Source organism: Manacus vitellinus, unplaced genomic scaffold, assembly GCF_001715985.3.
Source record: "Manacus vitellinus isolate BGI_N305 unplaced genomic scaffold, ASM171598v3 scaffold_3_pilon, whole genome shotgun sequence".
NCBI classification, from domain to species: domain Eukaryota; kingdom Metazoa; phylum Chordata; class Aves; order Passeriformes; family Pipridae; genus Manacus; species Manacus vitellinus.
This window is the reverse complement of record NW_021940535.1, coordinates 42,075,936-42,094,108: the sequence shown is the minus strand read 5'-3', so window position 1 is coordinate 42,094,108 and position 18,173 is coordinate 42,075,936. Positions and strand designations below refer to the sequence as shown.

Below are 18,173 nucleotides of genomic sequence, written 5' to 3'. Positions count from 1 at the left end.
TTTTAAAAGGGGGTTTCGTGCTACTGTTTTGACAGAGAAGGATAACCTCATCACTTTAAACTATATAAAATGTGTAGGAAGTACATGCCTATCTTCCTTGATTGTAAATTTCTGCTTTTGTTGTTAATGTTCCAATTTGAGATGGACTCTGAACATCTCACCACTGATTTGTCTTCCTAATGTGACCAAGTGGATTTCCACACTCTAATTGCAGAGTTACTTTCTTAGGTTCCTAGTCTACCTTAAGTCTGGCTTCCTTAAGGCTGCCTGAGGGTTTAAATATCCCTCTTCTATTGATATACAGTGGGTGCAGGACACCCTAGGGACCAGTCTCCATTGAAAAAGCCAGACTTCTGTCTTTTCCTCTACCCCACATCATGTGTCCCTGGCTGTGTTAGAGCTCACAGAGGGATCAGGGCGTTAGTCTTCCTGAAAGCAAATCCTGTAGAAGATGAGAATAGAAAAGAAAGAGAGAAAAAAAATTTTCATTCAGCTCCTTGATTTGGATAACAATGTGACTTCGTGAGTGCTTCATGGCTCAAAGGTTGGGACAGGAACGTTCAGCTGCAGAGAGCAGAACTTCTACGTCAGTTCAAACTGTGAAACACACTGCAGTTGTCTTAGACTGTTTTGAGCATCTTAACTTAAAAAAGTCATGCAGTTATTTTACAATAATAATCTCCCAGTCACTTAATTTAATCCTCTAACTAAAAGTTTAAGAAGTTACTCTTCCCAGGTGTTTCAGATAGTGTAATTACAATTAACTGATATGGACATCACGTAGTTGTACACTTAAGGCAGACATAGTATAAAACTATTAAAATGCAGGAAGAGTTTCAGGTATTGTATAACATATATGTGTTTGTTCATCAGGAAATGTGACAAAATTTGGCATGGAACAGCTTTGAGCTATTAAATAAAGAGAAGTCCCCTAGGAGTTTCCACAGTAAAAACAAATAGTATGTTTGCATGTCCACACATGAAACTCTGTGTGGAACTCTCACTTTGTTTTCAGAACAGTCTTGTGAGAAATTCCATTTAGTCTAATTGTTTAGTCCATCAATTGGAAAATTATCATCTCAATTACCCGTGTATCCTTGTTTCCAGGTCTAATATTTCTTAAACTTCCAAAATGCTATGAAAAGGTATTATATACCATTAGTTGGGAACACCATTGCTCCATAATGCTCAGAAAGGAAGGAAAGATATCCTGGAAGCTATTTGAAAGCAACTAAAGTTAGCTGAGAGCAGATGATGAGAGGAAATGATGCTAGATGAACACAGCTTGTCTCATGAGTTCATACTTTATGGTTCCAGAAATAAAGGTACTTATCCCGAATACCATGTATATGGTTTTACTTTTGATTTTTTTTTCAAGCAATCTGATGACACCATTATCCTTTGTGTGCAAAACAATTAAGCTCACCTGAAGGAACTAGGCCTGGGATGTATCTATTCTTGCAGAAGGAGAAGCCAAATTTAGTGCAAGAGGTAGGTGTCTATGCATAAAATGACATGGCATGAAAAAGTGCCTCCACAGAGAAGGAAAATTTCACATGACTATAAGCATACGTTTATGTTAATTAAGAACACATCTAGGGGTTGGAGAGGCTTGAGAAATTGATATTACTGTGCAGAATATATATGATCACTCTTAAATATGTTGTGCCTGTAACTGCATATTACTATATGCTCCATGCTATACTTAGCAAGTCTGTCTGTCAGAAAGCTCTAATTGCTTTATGTGTGAGAACATTAAGCTGCAATAAATTTATATACACAGCTGTTCCATTACTGCAGAACAAGTTTTATCTCCTAATAAATTGATGTTTCTTTTTAGTGTCAACTCACACCAAAATTTACACCCGAGAAGGTGAACCTTAACATCACATAATTAGTTCAGTGACACCAGTGGTAATAGAGGGTATACACTGCACGTCTCTTAAACATATTGATGGAAAAAAGTTTTGACTTCTGTTAATTGTTGCTTGAAAGCTTAATTGTGATTAAGAGCAGCTTTAATTGGAAAAGGAAAAAGAATCATGACCTTTAAACATACACTGCAAATAGCATGTCTGCATTTACAAGGAGTTGCACCATAACGGGAAAAAAACTAAAAGCCTTCTTTAATATAGGGCGGGGGGGAAGGGGAGAGGCCTTGTGGTTCTGTGTGGAGTCACATTTAGGTTAATGGAACAGAAGCTTAGAATGCCCTGGACTTTTGATTAATATTTAATTAATCTTCTGTAGAAGACTCTGATTTGGATTAAACTGGGTACTAATAAAAGAACCAATTCACCAAAGAGTTCACAAAAATTTGACCTGCTATTATGAGAGTTTAAATTAAAATGGCCAAAGTTTTGTTTTCTGCTCATTCTATGCCTGCTCTACATCAGGTGCAAGTATTTTACTAGGAGTGATGAAGCTGGAAAAATGCAGCCTGACTTGGTCACAAGTAATAGAGCCATAGCTGTAGTATGACATGCTATTTGGCTTGTTTTGAATAAGTACCATGAGCTAATGAGTTGTATTGTTCTCTCAATGCCAGCTTTTACAGCCCTGAAAAAGAAACATTTACCTGTACACAACAAGGGGAAGATTCGTTTGGTGAAAAAATGCCCAGAATAGTTTTGGGGAGCTGGTTATACTTCTAGGTTGTCTCTTAATCAGAGTGGCAGTAAAAATGATGCAAATGAACTCAGTTCCCCAACTGCTCAGACTTCCTTTGTCCTCTCTTCCCATGTGTGTAGGCGTGGCTGGAGTACGTATTTCCTAGTGGAAAGACAGGGAGGGGCTGAAGGGTCTCACAAAGGGTTATCCTTTTTACAATCCTGATGACTGTAAAAAGCATGTACTTGACCTCAACACAGGAAAAATGAGTTTGTAGTTATTTCACTCACAATTTTTTCTGCTAGCTCTTTTTGTAGTCACCATCTTGTGTGATAGTCAGCTCCTGACCTAGTGAGCATTTTTGACATGACCCTTTCCATAAATTGGATGATATCCAAATCCCATAGAATTTCTTCAAGTATCATTACTAAGGTGATTATTCTCATTCAGGTACTCTGACTTCAGCAGTCTGCTCTGATGCCTAATTCATCTGGTTTTAGGTGTCTCAAGGGTAGTCCTGTATAGCTTAACTCCCTTTCCAGTCAGCAGAGATGTGGGCACTGAGCTGAGCCCCTACTGCATGCATTTGTTCTGGGGAAAAGGACCATTTCACAAATGTGTATGCCTCTGTTGTGCAGGAGGAAATCTGTTCTTAAACTATAAAATCTTTGATTAAGGGCTAGTTGTAGACAGTTTGTGTAGTGTCTGCTGCGGATAGGATCCTGCTATCTGAGTAGTGCTTAATAATGCAGAAATCTGGCAAAAATAATGAAAAGCCAATAGCAAAAGGGTAGCAAAATCAGATCTTTCTGGGTGCTGCTTACTAGGGATATTTATCACTCTTTCCTTACATAGCCTCTAATTCCTGGGTTTTTTACCCCTGGAAAGCGAATTACCATGCAGCTCAAATGGGAAAATTCATGAACTTTATCTGAGTTAGCAGCATAGCAACATAAACTCTTCTCTGGAAGCCATGTCCTGCCTTAGTTCTTTTTGAAACTTCCCATAGATACTCCTGGAGTTTCTGTTACCTTTTGTAGGGGAGAAGTCATTTTCAGAGGAGGCTGGTGCTTACACAAGTGATGTGCACTGTCTAGTACCCCTGCCCTCTTTACAGGATCTTGGCACTCGCATGTGACAAAAAATACAGTGTGACCTGTTACAATATAACCTTTGAATTACATAGACAATACTACACTATGAGTTTATTTCAGAGATTAGTCTTAAATATCAGTGCAGTTTCATGCTGAGGTTTCATTAATCTGTCACTTAACAGCTCATTGCATTAATAAGGCTCATTGTATTGAAAAGGATTTTAAAAAAAATAATTGTAATTCTTATTTTTGAGATAATTGAAGAAGCTGCACTGAGCTTTAAAACTTAAGGTAGAAAAAATGGGGTAGAACAAATGGATTTAATATGTGTTGAAAATAAATATATTTGTTAAAATTAACATAGTCTTCTATATATGCCTCTCAGACATTTCAGCCTACTTGGTTTTTTGGCTAGTGAAGAATGGTCAGTGCCAGTAGAAACAAGTCTGTAATTTGTACTAAATGGAACTGGCTTTCCAGTATTGCTTATGGTAATAGCTGCAGTTACTTGGTTGTAATATTTCATTTTATCTTTTGAGAGCATGCAAGAGCATTTTTTAGGTATGTATCAAATTCTTCAGGTTAGCTGGGTTCATAGTTATGCAGGCTCACAGTTCTGTAGCTTAATTTTCTTCTGCTGGCAGAAGTTCCTCTTTGCTGGAAATACCCAGAGGAAACTCTTGAAAAAGGTGTGGAGAGCATTGGAATGTCAGGGTACAAGTTAGCCTTCTGTCGCTTGTTTAGTAATTATACATTTTCTGGTGTTGTAACAATAAATTCTTTTTACTGGAGAGTAGTTATGTATGAACTTTAGGTGGACTTACTAGCTATTTCCTTGGAATATAAATTGTTGCCATCAGTTGTTTGAAAAATTCTGTTTTCATCTCAATGTGAGTCTGTGATCCCATCAGTGCCTTCTGAGTCTTCATTCTGCAATAAGAGAGGAAGGAAGGAAAATATCTTAAATAATGAGTAGCAATGGCAATTTTTTCTTATGGGGAGTTGTTTTTCATAGACATTTGTTTACTGTATAGATCAAATGCTTAGTGTGTCCTTTGACAAGTGCAGTCCATTAAATACTTTATTCATGAACTGGGATCAAGGGATTGTCTCACTTCTAGCCTGCTCTCTGAAATAAGATAGTACAAGCAATTTCTATTAAGTATTATGGTTTAGGAGAGTGAGGGGAAAAGAAGAAATTCTTTAATCTCTTTGATCAGATTTGAATGGCAGAAAAATCTTATGCATTAATGTTTAAAATTAGAGATTTTATCAGCAATCATTTTAGTAAGTAGGACTTGAGCTGCTGTGCTGAATAAACATACTTCTTAGTACATGTAATGTGTTGATTTCCCTGGAGTTGTTCTGTAATTCATTGTAGAGAAAGAATGAAGAACTAGTAAATAACAAAAAGAAGAAACTGAGTGATATAGCTGTAAGTGGACGTGTTCAAATTGGTATGATGTGCATTTTTCTGGTAGCCCAGGGATAATTTACCAGATCATTTCTATAGCAAAGTGTTTCAGAATCAATCCCTGAATTTCATACCGGTAACAAGAAGCTTAGAACTGAAAATTATTCATTATTTCTTCCCCTGAAACTTTAATCAGATCTTCAGATACCCATAAATTCTCAAAGCTGGATTCAATGAGTCTAGACAGGTTGCTACCAGTTAAAGCTCAAGCCCAGCATTGCATTTTAGAGCTCTGTATGGGAAATGGCATTGCTGCTCTTTAGTTAGAATCACATATGTAGCAATTTCCATTTCAGTGAAGCTTATGAATTAGAAATCTCACTTTTTTAATAGCGTTCAGGAAATAATTTCTGGTTTCTATACAGGGACTCGTGAAGCGAGTGCACGTCAGACACTCCAACGGCAGCAGAAGGTTCTGGTTTGCAGCAGCGTTTTTGCTGCTGGGCCTTCTGCCTCAAGTGTCTGAAATAGAATTACAGTACAATTTATTAAATTTATTACCATGCTGTAGAAGAAAAGGCATTTTCATGTTTTTATGATCTAAGGGTCTGTACCATGTGACTAATCTGTTATATTTTGGGATATCTGGCCACTGCAAGTTTGAGCGTCAGTAATGTGCACTACGCAGCCATGCTTAATGTCTGCAGAACTTTTTTTCTTTTTAGCACTTGCCACTTGGACTGAAATCTTTCTAATTAAAGATGTCAGAATAAAGCAGTATCTTAGAAATACAAATGAAACTAGGTAATGATGACAAAATAAAGTGATATCAGTTTGGATATATTTTAGCATGATGTCAAAACACATTGTCATCAAAATCCCCAGAGACGCCATTATAGTGTCAAAATGAAACGTTATCAACCTAAGACTACAAGAATAACAACGTGAAATAATACTATTGTAACTTTGTAATGTAATGCCAATATCATGCAAAATAAATTTGATGTACTAAGTGGGATTATTATATATGTTTCATTTCTTTCAGTTTACTAAAAAGCATATGGCAATTATGTTACTCAAGAAAACGCTATAGCATTTGCATAGCATTTGCTGAAGTAATGTAAAAGTTGAGATACAAATTAGCCATACTGAGGAGATCTTAACCAACAAGTGGTTATGTTGCAGTCCTTGTCTTGTCTCAGGCACGGCTATACACTTCTGTATGTTTCAGAAACTAAAAAATTTAGGCATTTATTTCCATAAAGGAGAATTACAAACAGTAATATAGTGTACTCTGTAAAGAACCCTTAAAATTATAGTAAAGTAAATGGGAACTTATAATTGTATAAACTTTATACAGGATGTTAAAGAAGGCTAGTGCCCATTTGTGGTTATGTGAATGCAAACACAGAGAGGCTGAGAGACTTAGGCTCATTCTAGTGAGTTTTTCTGCCAAAACATTAAACTGTTGGGTTATATTGCTATGCTTGTTGAGCACCTTCTGCCAGGCATTCCTAGCACCAGACTTTCTTAGGATGATTCATTTTTCACGTACCTTGAGCCCAAGTTAGCCACCTAGAGTGGGATTCATCTGCCCTAATATAGTTGTCTAAAGCTATCCTGAGCTACTCCCTCTACTCTTCTTTCTCAGTGAAGAAAAGTAATGAGCTCTTGAGAGAATAATTGCATCCAAAGACAGGTGCTGTGAATTGCCCTCTGGAGTAACTCATTTCTCTGTCTTTCCCTTAGAAGGGGTCTAGATGAGTAGTTTTAACTACACACCTGCCTTTTAAATTATTAAAATTGGTTGAGATAAATCCCGCCTTACCTTCTCCTGGTAAATAAATTAGCTTTTCTATAGTCTTTATCAGGTTAATTGTCTTGGTTAAATACTGAAGTGGTGTTACAAGTAAATGTTGTATTTCTTCTGCAATCAGAGAAATACATGCTTTTGAGTTTCTGGAATGTGCAGTTGGGCTGAGACTAAGCAGCCCAACAGCAGTAAATATTAGAATTGAGGATTTCTAATCTGGTTTTTCAAAGCATAGCAAGACCCTCAGCAATTACTGAGCATCCTGCACAGTACCTCTGAAAAAGGTACTGGGGAAAAGACATTTTTAACATTTCCAAGAGGAAAAATAAGTGAAATAACTTGAAAATATCTTAAGTAGTAAAAGTTGAGTTCCAACTAACTCACTAAATAACCAAGTGAATTTTTGGATAAAAGGTAGTTGCTAGTTTTTCTGTCCTTATCTGGAATTGATTATTTTTTTGACTATGACTGTAATTTTATGGCAATTTCCAGTTTTAAAGTTAATCAAGACACTGTAGTGGTAAAGCATGATTAAAACATTTATTTATTAAAATCTTCATCTTTGAGATAAAATGCTGGAAGGATTTATCCAGAAATCAGTTGTTTTGCAAAATATCATACTAAGTTGGGTTTTTTATCTCCATATGCATATAATATTTAATTAAAATGTCTTAATTAGTTTTTGTGCTAATCAGTATAAATCTTAGTGATCAACTTCTTAAGAAGGCAACAGTCATGTGAATTTAGGCACCAATTCAAGTAATCAATCTTAGCTTTGATTTTGTTTTTTTCTTGGTTGAGTCATATTGTATGCAAAGGCAGTGAATGATGAAATGCTTAACAGTAAGGTCAGATTTAAAGTTTTATTTAGAGGTTGCAAATAATTCAGTGTGAAAAATAAGACAAGGATCCCACATTTCTCTATGTTTTATATAGAATTTCTGATCTAGTACTGATGCTCCTATCAAAGAGGCTCTCCTTAAGCTTCAGATTTTGGAAACTGTGTCAGGCTTTGACCTTGCCTTGGTATCCTTAGGCCAAGTCATTTTTGTTTGATTGTTTTTGATGGACAACTTCTCATTTTGTACATGGAAATTAGCCTATAGTTAAAATAAGATATAATGTAAAATCAATCAAAATATTATTTGGAAATTTATAATGCAATAGCCCCCCCGTCAAAGTACAGAAACAGTTATAATTATGTTAGCAGCTGGTAAGGACAGTGGAAGGGATGTGAACTTGGTGTAATGTATTATCTTTTTTAATGTTCAGGCATTTTAAAGAGATGTTTTAGTCCATATATCAGTGTTTGTCTGGCGATGTACAGCTTGATACTGGAGTTTAATTAATACTTTAAAATAAGATGTCATTTTTATTGAAAGCAAGTGTTCACTAGAGTCAGAAACATTCTATTTTGTTTTGCTAGTTGCAACACCCTGCTACTTGTTTGCTCAGTGTTTTCTGTGATTATAGGGAAATAAAACAACGTCAAATGTTTTAGGGGTTTCCAGTATAACTTATGTCAAGGAATTAAGCAAGACCTAAGTACTTTTAAAGAAGTGGGGTTTTGCATTGTAAGACTGCTAAATTTCACCATTGACAAATATAGTGTAACAGTGCACTATTTGAATAACTTTTTTTTCCAATCTTTTTTCAAATTCAAAAATTTGAAACATTAGAATAATTTGAATATCACTTTTGATGCATCCTGCAAATCAAATGGTGCAATGAGGATCTTATTTTTTCTCTCTGTTTTAATTTTGCTAGACTCCTCCCATGAAAAGACACATGCTTTTTCTCCACTCCATTGTTGGCTACAGTTGGGCTCTGAAGCAGATTTTATGGTTTAAAACATAATGTCAGCACAGAGCAAAAGCTGAGCAGAAGCTGAGTCGTGCAAGGTGTGCTGGAATGAGCTGGGTTATACTTACATTACAACATTCACACCTCACAGGTGGTGCTGGCTACAGACAGATGTTCCTTCTTGGAGATCTCTGCTGTGCTTTGAGAAGTGACTGCTCTCTAGCTGATTCTTGCTGCCCCTCTGCTGAAGAATTGTGCCCCCATGTCTCCTCCAGAGAGCAGAGCAGAGGGAACTCTCACTAAGAAGTTTCTAGCAAAGCAGCTGGATTAGCTTAAACTGAAACAAAGGCTGACATGGCCTGAAGCCTGCTAGGGATCTTCCAGATGATCCCTTCTGCTGGCACAGGAATGGCCAGCTAGGTCCAGGAGAGGATTTCTTCTCTGTGGTCTTTGTTAAATGTCTTTGTATTACTGTGCCAGGCAATCCTCACATTGACACAAAATAGCCTGTGATGCCTAATTGTGGATGTTCATCAGACCTAAAAGCATTGGAGCCATCATTGTCTGTTCCAGTTAGGATAGAAAGATTCTTAGCAGGTCAGAGCCCATTTCACCCCACCTGACTTTGAATTAATTTTGTATTTAATTTAGAATCAAAAATGCAAATTCCTCCATTGCTTGATCACTGGTATTTTTTCCTTTTCTATTTTTTTTCTTTCCTGATTGATTAAATCTTTCCATGTGTACTTTTGTTATTTCTTTAACACCTTCATGAGAAATCCACAGTGAGATATTTTGTATTTTTTTTAGGTTACATGTGGTGTTCTCTTTTTTCTTTTCCTGTTCTTTTTTTTTTGTTGTTCCCTGACTCAGAAAATGCAATACCCTATGACAACAGCTGTAACAAGTTGTGTGTGGCTGAAAATTGGCTTGGCTTATACCTGCAAAATCTAACAGTTCTAAAGTAAGGCATAGACTCTGTGATAACCCAGTAGCTGAGTATCTGTTTTCAGATGTTTATAGCAAGCTCCTAAAATCTCTGCTTTTCCTTTTAGTAGAAGAATTCCACTGAAAAGTAAGACTGGATTTCTGTCTCCGGTGTGCAGGCTCTGACAGGCTAATAAGGAAGAGTGATGGTGGCAATAAAAAGGGTCTTGGGTGCATTCTTCAGATTTCACTGGTTGTAAAATGATGGCCCTGCTACAGAAGGGCCACAGAGGGACTCAAAGTGAAATCTAGCCTGGAAAGTTTGAAGAGACTGTTGTGGTGAAGTGACCTCCCCATCAGCTCCACCTCTTCACGTTGTTTATGGCCATCACATCAGAAGCGAGTGCTGAGTTTAGAGCATTCGAGGTTACCTTTTTAACCCAGAGAAGAGAGGTGTATCTTCTTAATTTTTAGTTATTTACTCTGTTGAAATAGTGTAAAATGATCATCCAAACACAATGTCAAAATCTGAAAATTAATTTTATTCACTAAAGAAAGCGAGTGCATGTGGGGACTTGTGTAACTTCTTTATGGTATTGCAGTTGATAACTACCACTGAGAAAGTAAACTGGAATGACATAAAAATTCCCAATGAGTTGATTTCACATGCATACATATTGACATAAATCCTAAAGTTTAAATCCTGTTTTGATGGAATTACTATGCTGAAGTATGAAGGTATGTGTACAGGTAACATGTTATATCTTGCTTGTCACATTAAGCCAATCCCTGAATTTAACTGCCTTTCAAATCTACAGACTTTAAAGGATATATATGCTCCTTGTTCATTTAGCAAATACAAAATGGCAAGAGAGGATGATTTTTATAACCTTGTGAACAGTAGAAATAAGCTAAGATTGAAAGAGATCTGGGGAAAAAAAATTCAGATAGGATGCATACCCTTCAGCATGCAAGAAGCTGCCCTTGTTAGAAACTAACTTTGCATGCATAATTAATTTGAGCAGCACATTCCATTTCTTACAACTAGAAGAGAAATTGAATTCAGGTGTTTGGTGAACATATGGGGGATTTACTGTGAATTTATGACCTGTGGTTTGAGTGTAAAAACCCAAGATACTAGCTGATAAAACTTAATGAAGCTTGTGCAGAGAAGCTATTTTTATTTGGAGTTTTGTAATTGATACATTTTTTTGTTTTTTTAACACCTCTCCCCTACCTTTTTATGCCTTATTCTCAATAAATTCTTTGACACTTAAGAAAAACAAAAGTAGTGTGGGATAAGCCTTTCTATGCCTCTTTCCAGGATGCAACCCTGTTACAGGTACATTTGTAGTCTAACAAATTTGATCTGTTGCTCAGCTCATTTTTTTTCTTAGACTGACTATAGCAATTTGGTAATCATGCAACAGCTCTTTTCTACAGCGCCTGCCATCCATGGTTGCTCCTGTTTGTGTACCATGTCTATATGTGTTAATATCCATGTGTTCATGAAAAATCCATTCCCTGATGTCTCAGAGAAGGACCATATGTGGGGCACACTGGAAGGAGAGGACCAGCCAAATTGGTTACACTAATTTAAGCTTGAGGAGTGGTATTTAGATGTCAAAAAATAAACCATAGAACAAAATAATAGGAAAAGACCAACGTGCTCTGGCAAGCTTGTGGCAGGAAGGAGACGGTGCAAACTCTGTTGCTCTTTAGCCCTCATCGGCCCCCTGTGTGTGGGCACAGTCATCTGTGTCACTGATGATTAACAAATCTGTTTAAAGTGAACAAACCAGCAGACTGTGCGTTGGAATATGGTGATAACTTTAAGGCTGGTAAAGGGCATACTTCCATTTTGTTTCATGTCCGTGACTTTTTGAAACAACTTGACAGTTTCTGCTTATTCACCCTCAAGGGCCATCTGAAACAGACAAATCCATCTGCTTGGGCTTAAATGCTGTGGTGAGAGGCTGCTCGAGTTTCAGTAAATGTAGCAGAAGTTTTTATGTTGCATTATCACCACTCTGTTTTCTGTTGGGCTGTTTCATCCTGCTCAAGCATTGAAGAAAGGGGCCAATTTTGTAGAGGCTCAATTTGTTCTGAACTTTGGTGAGGATATGTGCTGCCAACTACAGCATGGCCACCAGAGCGAGGACATTGTCAGTCCTCAGCAGAATAGAAATAAACTCTTTAGCTGCTCCTCTCTATGTGTAAATATAGAGGTAGATTCAAATCCGGCTCTTGATTTTTACTGACACAAGTAATCTGGCCAAATGAAAAGGAATTTGTATTATAGAAATGGGTGATAGTTATTTACCAGTTTGAAGCAAATAAGAATCCATCTGTGGTTTATAACTGTTATCCAGAGATCTAAGCAGCTCCTTAGGACAGTGAGGTCCTGGCAGCTCAGATTTCAAGGTGTAAAGAACTCTTGTTTGTTTACTAACCTTTTGGTTATTCCAGTCATGTTGCAACTGCCTGGTGATGTTGTTAAGACCCTTTCCCATGCTTTTTCAGGCCAATAATTTTTTTTCCAAAGCTTCACTCATCCCTGTTCCATAGCATGTTTGTATCTACTTTATCACACTTGAAAATCTGTCTGTTTTGAAAGGAATACAACTCTGTACATCAATGCATGACATCACACTAAGACATTGCTTAATGATCTGCGACTCTGATGGTCATTGCTGCAACTGTTTGCTTCTGGAAATATGTGACAGCTCTGGCCTATCTAAGCCTTGCTTACAGTTGCATTTTTTAGCCCACACTGGTGGTGATGTGTTTTAAAGCAGCACTCACAAAATAACTGATTGTGAAATGTGCCATCTGCAGATGGAAGGCAATGGGGTGCCAAGTAGAGCTGTGACACAAGAAAGCCCAGCCGCTTTGCAACCCAAGTAAACTTTGGCCCTAAAAGCCTTTCCTCGATTTTTATTTCTTTTAGGAACATTTAATATTGCGAGCACTTTGATAGAAGAGCGTCACTGGCATCTGATGCTAGGAGGTGCTAATTGTCTTCCGTAAATTCACAGGCATTCTGTTATTAAGTAGGCATAGGGAAGCACTGTCTGGGCAAGCTGTGGTTACTGTAGAGTTGTAATTCCAGTTTTGCTAAAAAGTTTAAAGCTAGCATAGGTCAAATCTTCTATAGACTTTGGATGGATTTCAAGTTACATTCCTTTCTTCCTGCTAGTAGTCCTGAATTATTTGAGGTGGATCTGCCTTCAGATTTTTGGTTCATTTGAATGGAAGACTCAAACAAAATGTGGTACATTTAAACTGAGCTTTTGAGGACTTGCACCATACATCTGCAAAAGGGAATTTAAGCAACAGGAACACCTGCAACTGCACCCTAATAGTCTGTTGATATGACCCTACCTCTCTTGGGTCAATTCATCCAATAAGTCAAAATTCATTTTGCTTTAGACTGGCTAAGGACACTTCTCACAAGATATAATTTGTTTAACTCTGTCCTAAGGCATAATGATGTGACTTCCATAAAGAGTTGTAGATAGAGCAGAATATCTCAGGACCTGAAGAGGAATGAAGTTAGGTTTGCACTGTTGCCTCCAAAATTTTAATTCTAACAGTTTCTTATTGTGATTATGATTTTTGCATTTCTCTCCTTCTGGAAGTACTACTTGGAAGTTGAATGAAATATCAAGAGGGTGTACCAAGTGTTCCCTGAGTGCAGGGGGAGTGCAGAAGGAGACATAGAAAACATAGCAAAAAAGCACTGATGATGAAAGTAACTGGATAAAGAGAGGCATGAAAAGAAACAGGAGACAGCATGGCAGGTCAGGATAGAGATGTGCAAACCCTTGCTAGTGAGAAGGTTAGGGCAGATGTAATTTGACCTAGAGAATCAGAATAAGGTTGAAATGAAAATGGAAGCAAAAGGATGCCAATCTGAGATATAGTCTAAACCCTCGATTAATCTTTTAAGAAAAGTATCTTAGCCCCTCCTTAGCTGCCTGCCTTTTCCCTTTTCCTCTTCTAAATGAAAATATGTAATTTTTTTATTATTACAGAATGACTGATTTGAAGTCACTTTCTGTTTCTCCCAGACATTTTGAGCACAAAGAAATTTGAGTGGATACAGAAGTGCCTTTTTCTAATTTTTGCTCTTGCTTTTCTGTGAAATAGTCCTTTTCATAATTCACTTCTTTTGCAATTTTCTAAATTTGGGTCATGTCCCTTGCTTTTCAGATAAAATAGAAATATTGTTAAAAGATTTATCTCTTCTGCCATTATCAAACCTTTAATAACTTTGAATAACTTTTCTTAAATCAGCTTGACTTCTTTTTTTTCTTTTCTTTCTTTTTTTTTTTTTTTTTGTCATTTGAATAAGTTCTTAGGTCTGGAGACAAGTTAATCATAAATCCCAGGATCCTCCTTGTGCTTTGTTATTCCATCTCTGCAGTGCGGAGAGTGTCAAAGTCATGCCTTTGCTGTTCAGAAAAAGACATACATTTTGGCTTCATGGCATGGACACTGCATTTGCTTGCTATTCCTCTTTTGATGTAATCGTTTCATTGAATATCTATCACAGAATGTGAAGAAGTCCTCATATCTGTAATAACCTTTCCAACAGCCCATTTTGGGGCTGGTACAGTATGTCTGTTCTGTATAATGCACAGGATTTAGTGCAGTACTTTGGGGGTTTACCTTCTGTTTGCCATTGCATAGCTGCTTCAGTGCCACTTTTGCATTGTAATCCCTTAGAGTTCGAAACAATCTTGATTATGAAAGGTGGATTATTTACCCATTATCTTGACTACGTCAAGGTGTCCGTCTATGTTGCTTTTCTAGTAATTTTTGCACTGAAATTCAACAGCATTTCTCTTTCAAACATATATTATTATACCTGAAATACTAATACTTACTGTATTTTGCTACATTTAAGTGCAATTTATTGTGCAGAAAACACTTATCTGTGTAGAAAGCATTGGACTACTTGTTTGTTGGATTAACAATGCCCGTTTTAAAAACCAACAGACCGTTTAAAAGTCGTTTGTACGTCATGCACTGGATTTTGATGAATCCATTTACAATGTGCAGTGTATAGCAATGCATGGGGAAAAAAAACCAAGGGGCTGCATACTAAAGCTGGGCAGAATTTGACAATAAGGAATAAATTTACATAATATAAAACTGTAAATGGAGATAAGCGCTTTCACAAAATTAAATTGAATTAAGGAAATAAAATTAGCAACACATGTACAATGATGTGGAAATTTTGAAACTACCAGTGTTTCTTTTCCACCTGTTCTAAATAAAGCTTTCTTTTAATTGTACTTTTCAAAAGGGTAATTTGCACATAGAAGTTGACTTACTCTACAAATAAAGCATTTCTTAAAGCTCTCATTGGGGGGGGGGGAAGCAAGAAAGAAAACACTTCTCTAAATTCCTTCCTTTTCTTTGCCTTTGGTGTCAACAAAAAAAAATAATCAACCCAAACCTTTTAAAACTTAGCCTTTGCTAGAGCCATACTAGTTTTTCTGTCTGGCCAACCAAGCACTGATAAACTCTATTTAATGACACTGAAAAGAGTGGGAGGTAACGTCTCAAACATCTACAACCTCCAATCCCCTGCACCTACCAGTCCCACAAGACACCGAAAACAGCCACAAATGGAGTCTAGAAGTGTCTCTTTTTATACGAGAGAAGACATGGGTTATAAATTCACTCTGTTTCATTGTACCCTGTGTCCAAGAACAGAAATCTATGGAATTGCTTTCCATTGTCTCTCTGCAGACTCCTCTTTTGAAACAAAGTAATAGCTGTCCATTCTTCATCAGCTCTTTTGAAACAAACAATGAAATGCAGGGCACAAGGAGTCCATAATAAAAGATTAAAATGCTTCTGGTTAGTCTTGATATAACCTATTTGTTTGTCAGGCTTCCTATGATTCCCACATTAACATGTTTGAAATACAGTGGGGTTGTAGAGGTCAGGTGGGAGCTGCACAGCTGGAGAAACATCAACGCAATTAATAAATATCCATTTCCCCCCTGCTCCCTGAAATAAGCCATTCCTGTGCATTTTTCATTGTGATTTCACATACACCTGGGCTGTGAAGAGTGGATTACCAGACACTGTGAAAAATTGATGGTTTTCAAGGGTTCAAGGTTCTGGGTGTGCTGGTTTGTAGTGGTACCTCAGGGTCTGAGCCCTCCTCAGCCAAGATCTGTGGGGCTGAGGTCAGCACTCCTTTGCTGCCCGGATGCATTCCTGCCTAGGGCACTGTCAAAGGGATTGCTTGCTACTGGCCCCCAAGCCTTTTAATGGTTTCAGACTGATCAATTTAAAAGACTTGTTAAAAACAGAACTAAGGGATGACAGGCTCTTATTGATTGGGGAAAATAACCAAATTTTATATATGTAGAGCCTTCAGACATTGTAATTAATTTGATGTGAATAAAGATCTGACAGTACTACCTACAGTTTATTGATTAGGGGAAAGTATCTTTCATGTTTACTCAGTAACAGAGATCACTAGGACTTTTAATTTCCCTTTATGTTACATCTGACACTAGTGCATCTATTCCTCTTCATTTCTAAGACTGATATATACTAAAGAGACACCAACAACTTTGGAAATATCCTCATTTGTCTTATCCTTACAACATCAGAAGTTTCTTTATAAGTCAAACAACATTAATAATCTTTTAAAAACTAAATATATTTGTACTAAATGCTTGTAAATTATCTCTGAGTCTGTAGTCCTGCGCTGTAGTAGCAGTCCCACGTTAAGAAGTCTCAGTCACAGGTGGCACTTCTCAAGTGTATTGATCATTTCCATCCTCTTTCTTTTAGCAACAGGTCGACTCCTAACAACCACGACCGGATACAGCGCCTGAGACAAGAGTTTCAGCAAGCAAAGCAAGACGAGGATGTAGAGGACAGAAGACGTACTTACAGTTTTGAGCAGCCGTGGGTAAGTGTGGAGCCTGTCAAATCTGGGAAGATTGGCTGACTGGTGCTGTTTCTGAGCCGGTTGGGAGCAGAGAGGAAGACAGTCCTCTGTCTCCACACTTCTGCCCTTGCTGTTATCCCTGTTTTCAGTTCATTGATGTTTATTTCATTTCTAAACTTCTTCAGCCATCTGTCATGTATGCAGATAGCATTCTTTGCTGTGTGTATAGACCCTTGACTCTGTGAGTTATTACTTGAATTTTTTTGCCTCAAAGGCGATATCAATTAATCTGGAATTTTCAAGGAAAATCAGAATAAAATGCATACTAACAATAAATAATTTAGAGAGAACGTGTAACCTTGTAAATGGTATTTTCTCTGAAACAATATCAGCATGATTATTTTCATAAAAGGCAGAGCTATGTCTTTTCGCAGTAAAAAAGGAGGGATATGCACACTTTACAATAGTAGCCCTTTGCCACTTACATTAGCCGAGACAGTTCTGTATCGAGATATACATCCTAATTGATCATTTAAATCCTGTTCAATCTGATCTAGCAACGTGATACAATTATGTAAATTCACGTGCTTATCTTGTTTAACATAATTGAATGAATCAGCGTTGCCTTTTAATAAATTACATGTCCTAAATTAGGATCTTTTAAACATGTGACAAATACTCTAATTTTGTTGAAAATTCTATGATAAAGACAGTGAACAACTTGCTTGTGTTCCCAAAAAAGTGGGAACTGTACGATGACAACAGTGGTAACTCTCACAGCTTCCTCCAAAGCGGGTGTAGGTGATGGGTTATTATTACTTAGCATTGAGATGCACACAAGAACGAGGTGGGAAGACTTAGCTGAAGAGCCATCTCTGTGTATGAAGCCACTGAGAACAACCTAGGCAACATACCTAGGTAACATCCTAATGCATATGTCATCTTTGTTTGCCTGTTGTGGTGGATGTGGAAGACTTTTTTTGTTTTTGTTGGGTCTTTGTGTCCTTGACCATCTTAAACTCACCAACTTGATCCTGTGATATTTTTGACATGCAGCATGGAGAGGAACAAAGGTAAATGTGTCCCTAAATGACTTAATATTGCTTAACATACAGTATCAGGATATGGGCTTCTCTTTCCCCATTTTAGAAAATCTCTAACTTTGTCTGAAAAATTAATATAAACATTTTCTTTATGACCAGAGGTTTTCTATTTAATGTGGGGAAGATATTGTGATAGTCCACCACAGTGATAGTTTACCAGTTTGGGGGTAAATTTGGGCTGTAGTAGAGATACTTTCCATTATGCATATCAACTACTCTTCACTCTCTAAATGAGAGATTTGAGCAACATTCTTGGGAAAACTGTGTATGAGAAAAACTTGCACTCTTGAAGACTTGGGAACTTACCTACTGAAGGTCATGGGCCAAATTGTTGTATATCTAAATGCCATAGCAACTTTAGACAGTCAAGTTGGCTTTTATTATCATTTCTTGTAGTGAGCAAAGGGAATTATTTGGATGACAGACTGATTACCTTAGGAATGGAATAATTTCCTAAATTGTGGGTCAGAACACTGACCTTTCT

The 18,173-nt window shown here is 37.1% G+C and overlaps 1 protein-coding gene across 11 annotated transcripts in view; it reads left to right on the top strand.

Annotated features, from left to right (window-relative positions):
- Window positions 1-18,173, top strand: part of PARD3 (par-3 family cell polarity regulator) — a 432,225-nt gene that overhangs the window by 400,452 nt on the left and 13,600 nt on the right. For all 11 annotated transcript variants that reach the window (XM_029961730.1, XM_029961733.1, XM_029961729.1 and 8 more), the window contains one exon: window positions 16,487-16,607. In XM_029961730.1, the coding sequence (XP_029817590.1) occupies window positions 16,487-16,607 (121 nt within the window). The remainder of the gene's footprint in view (window positions 1-16,486; window positions 16,608-18,173) is intronic.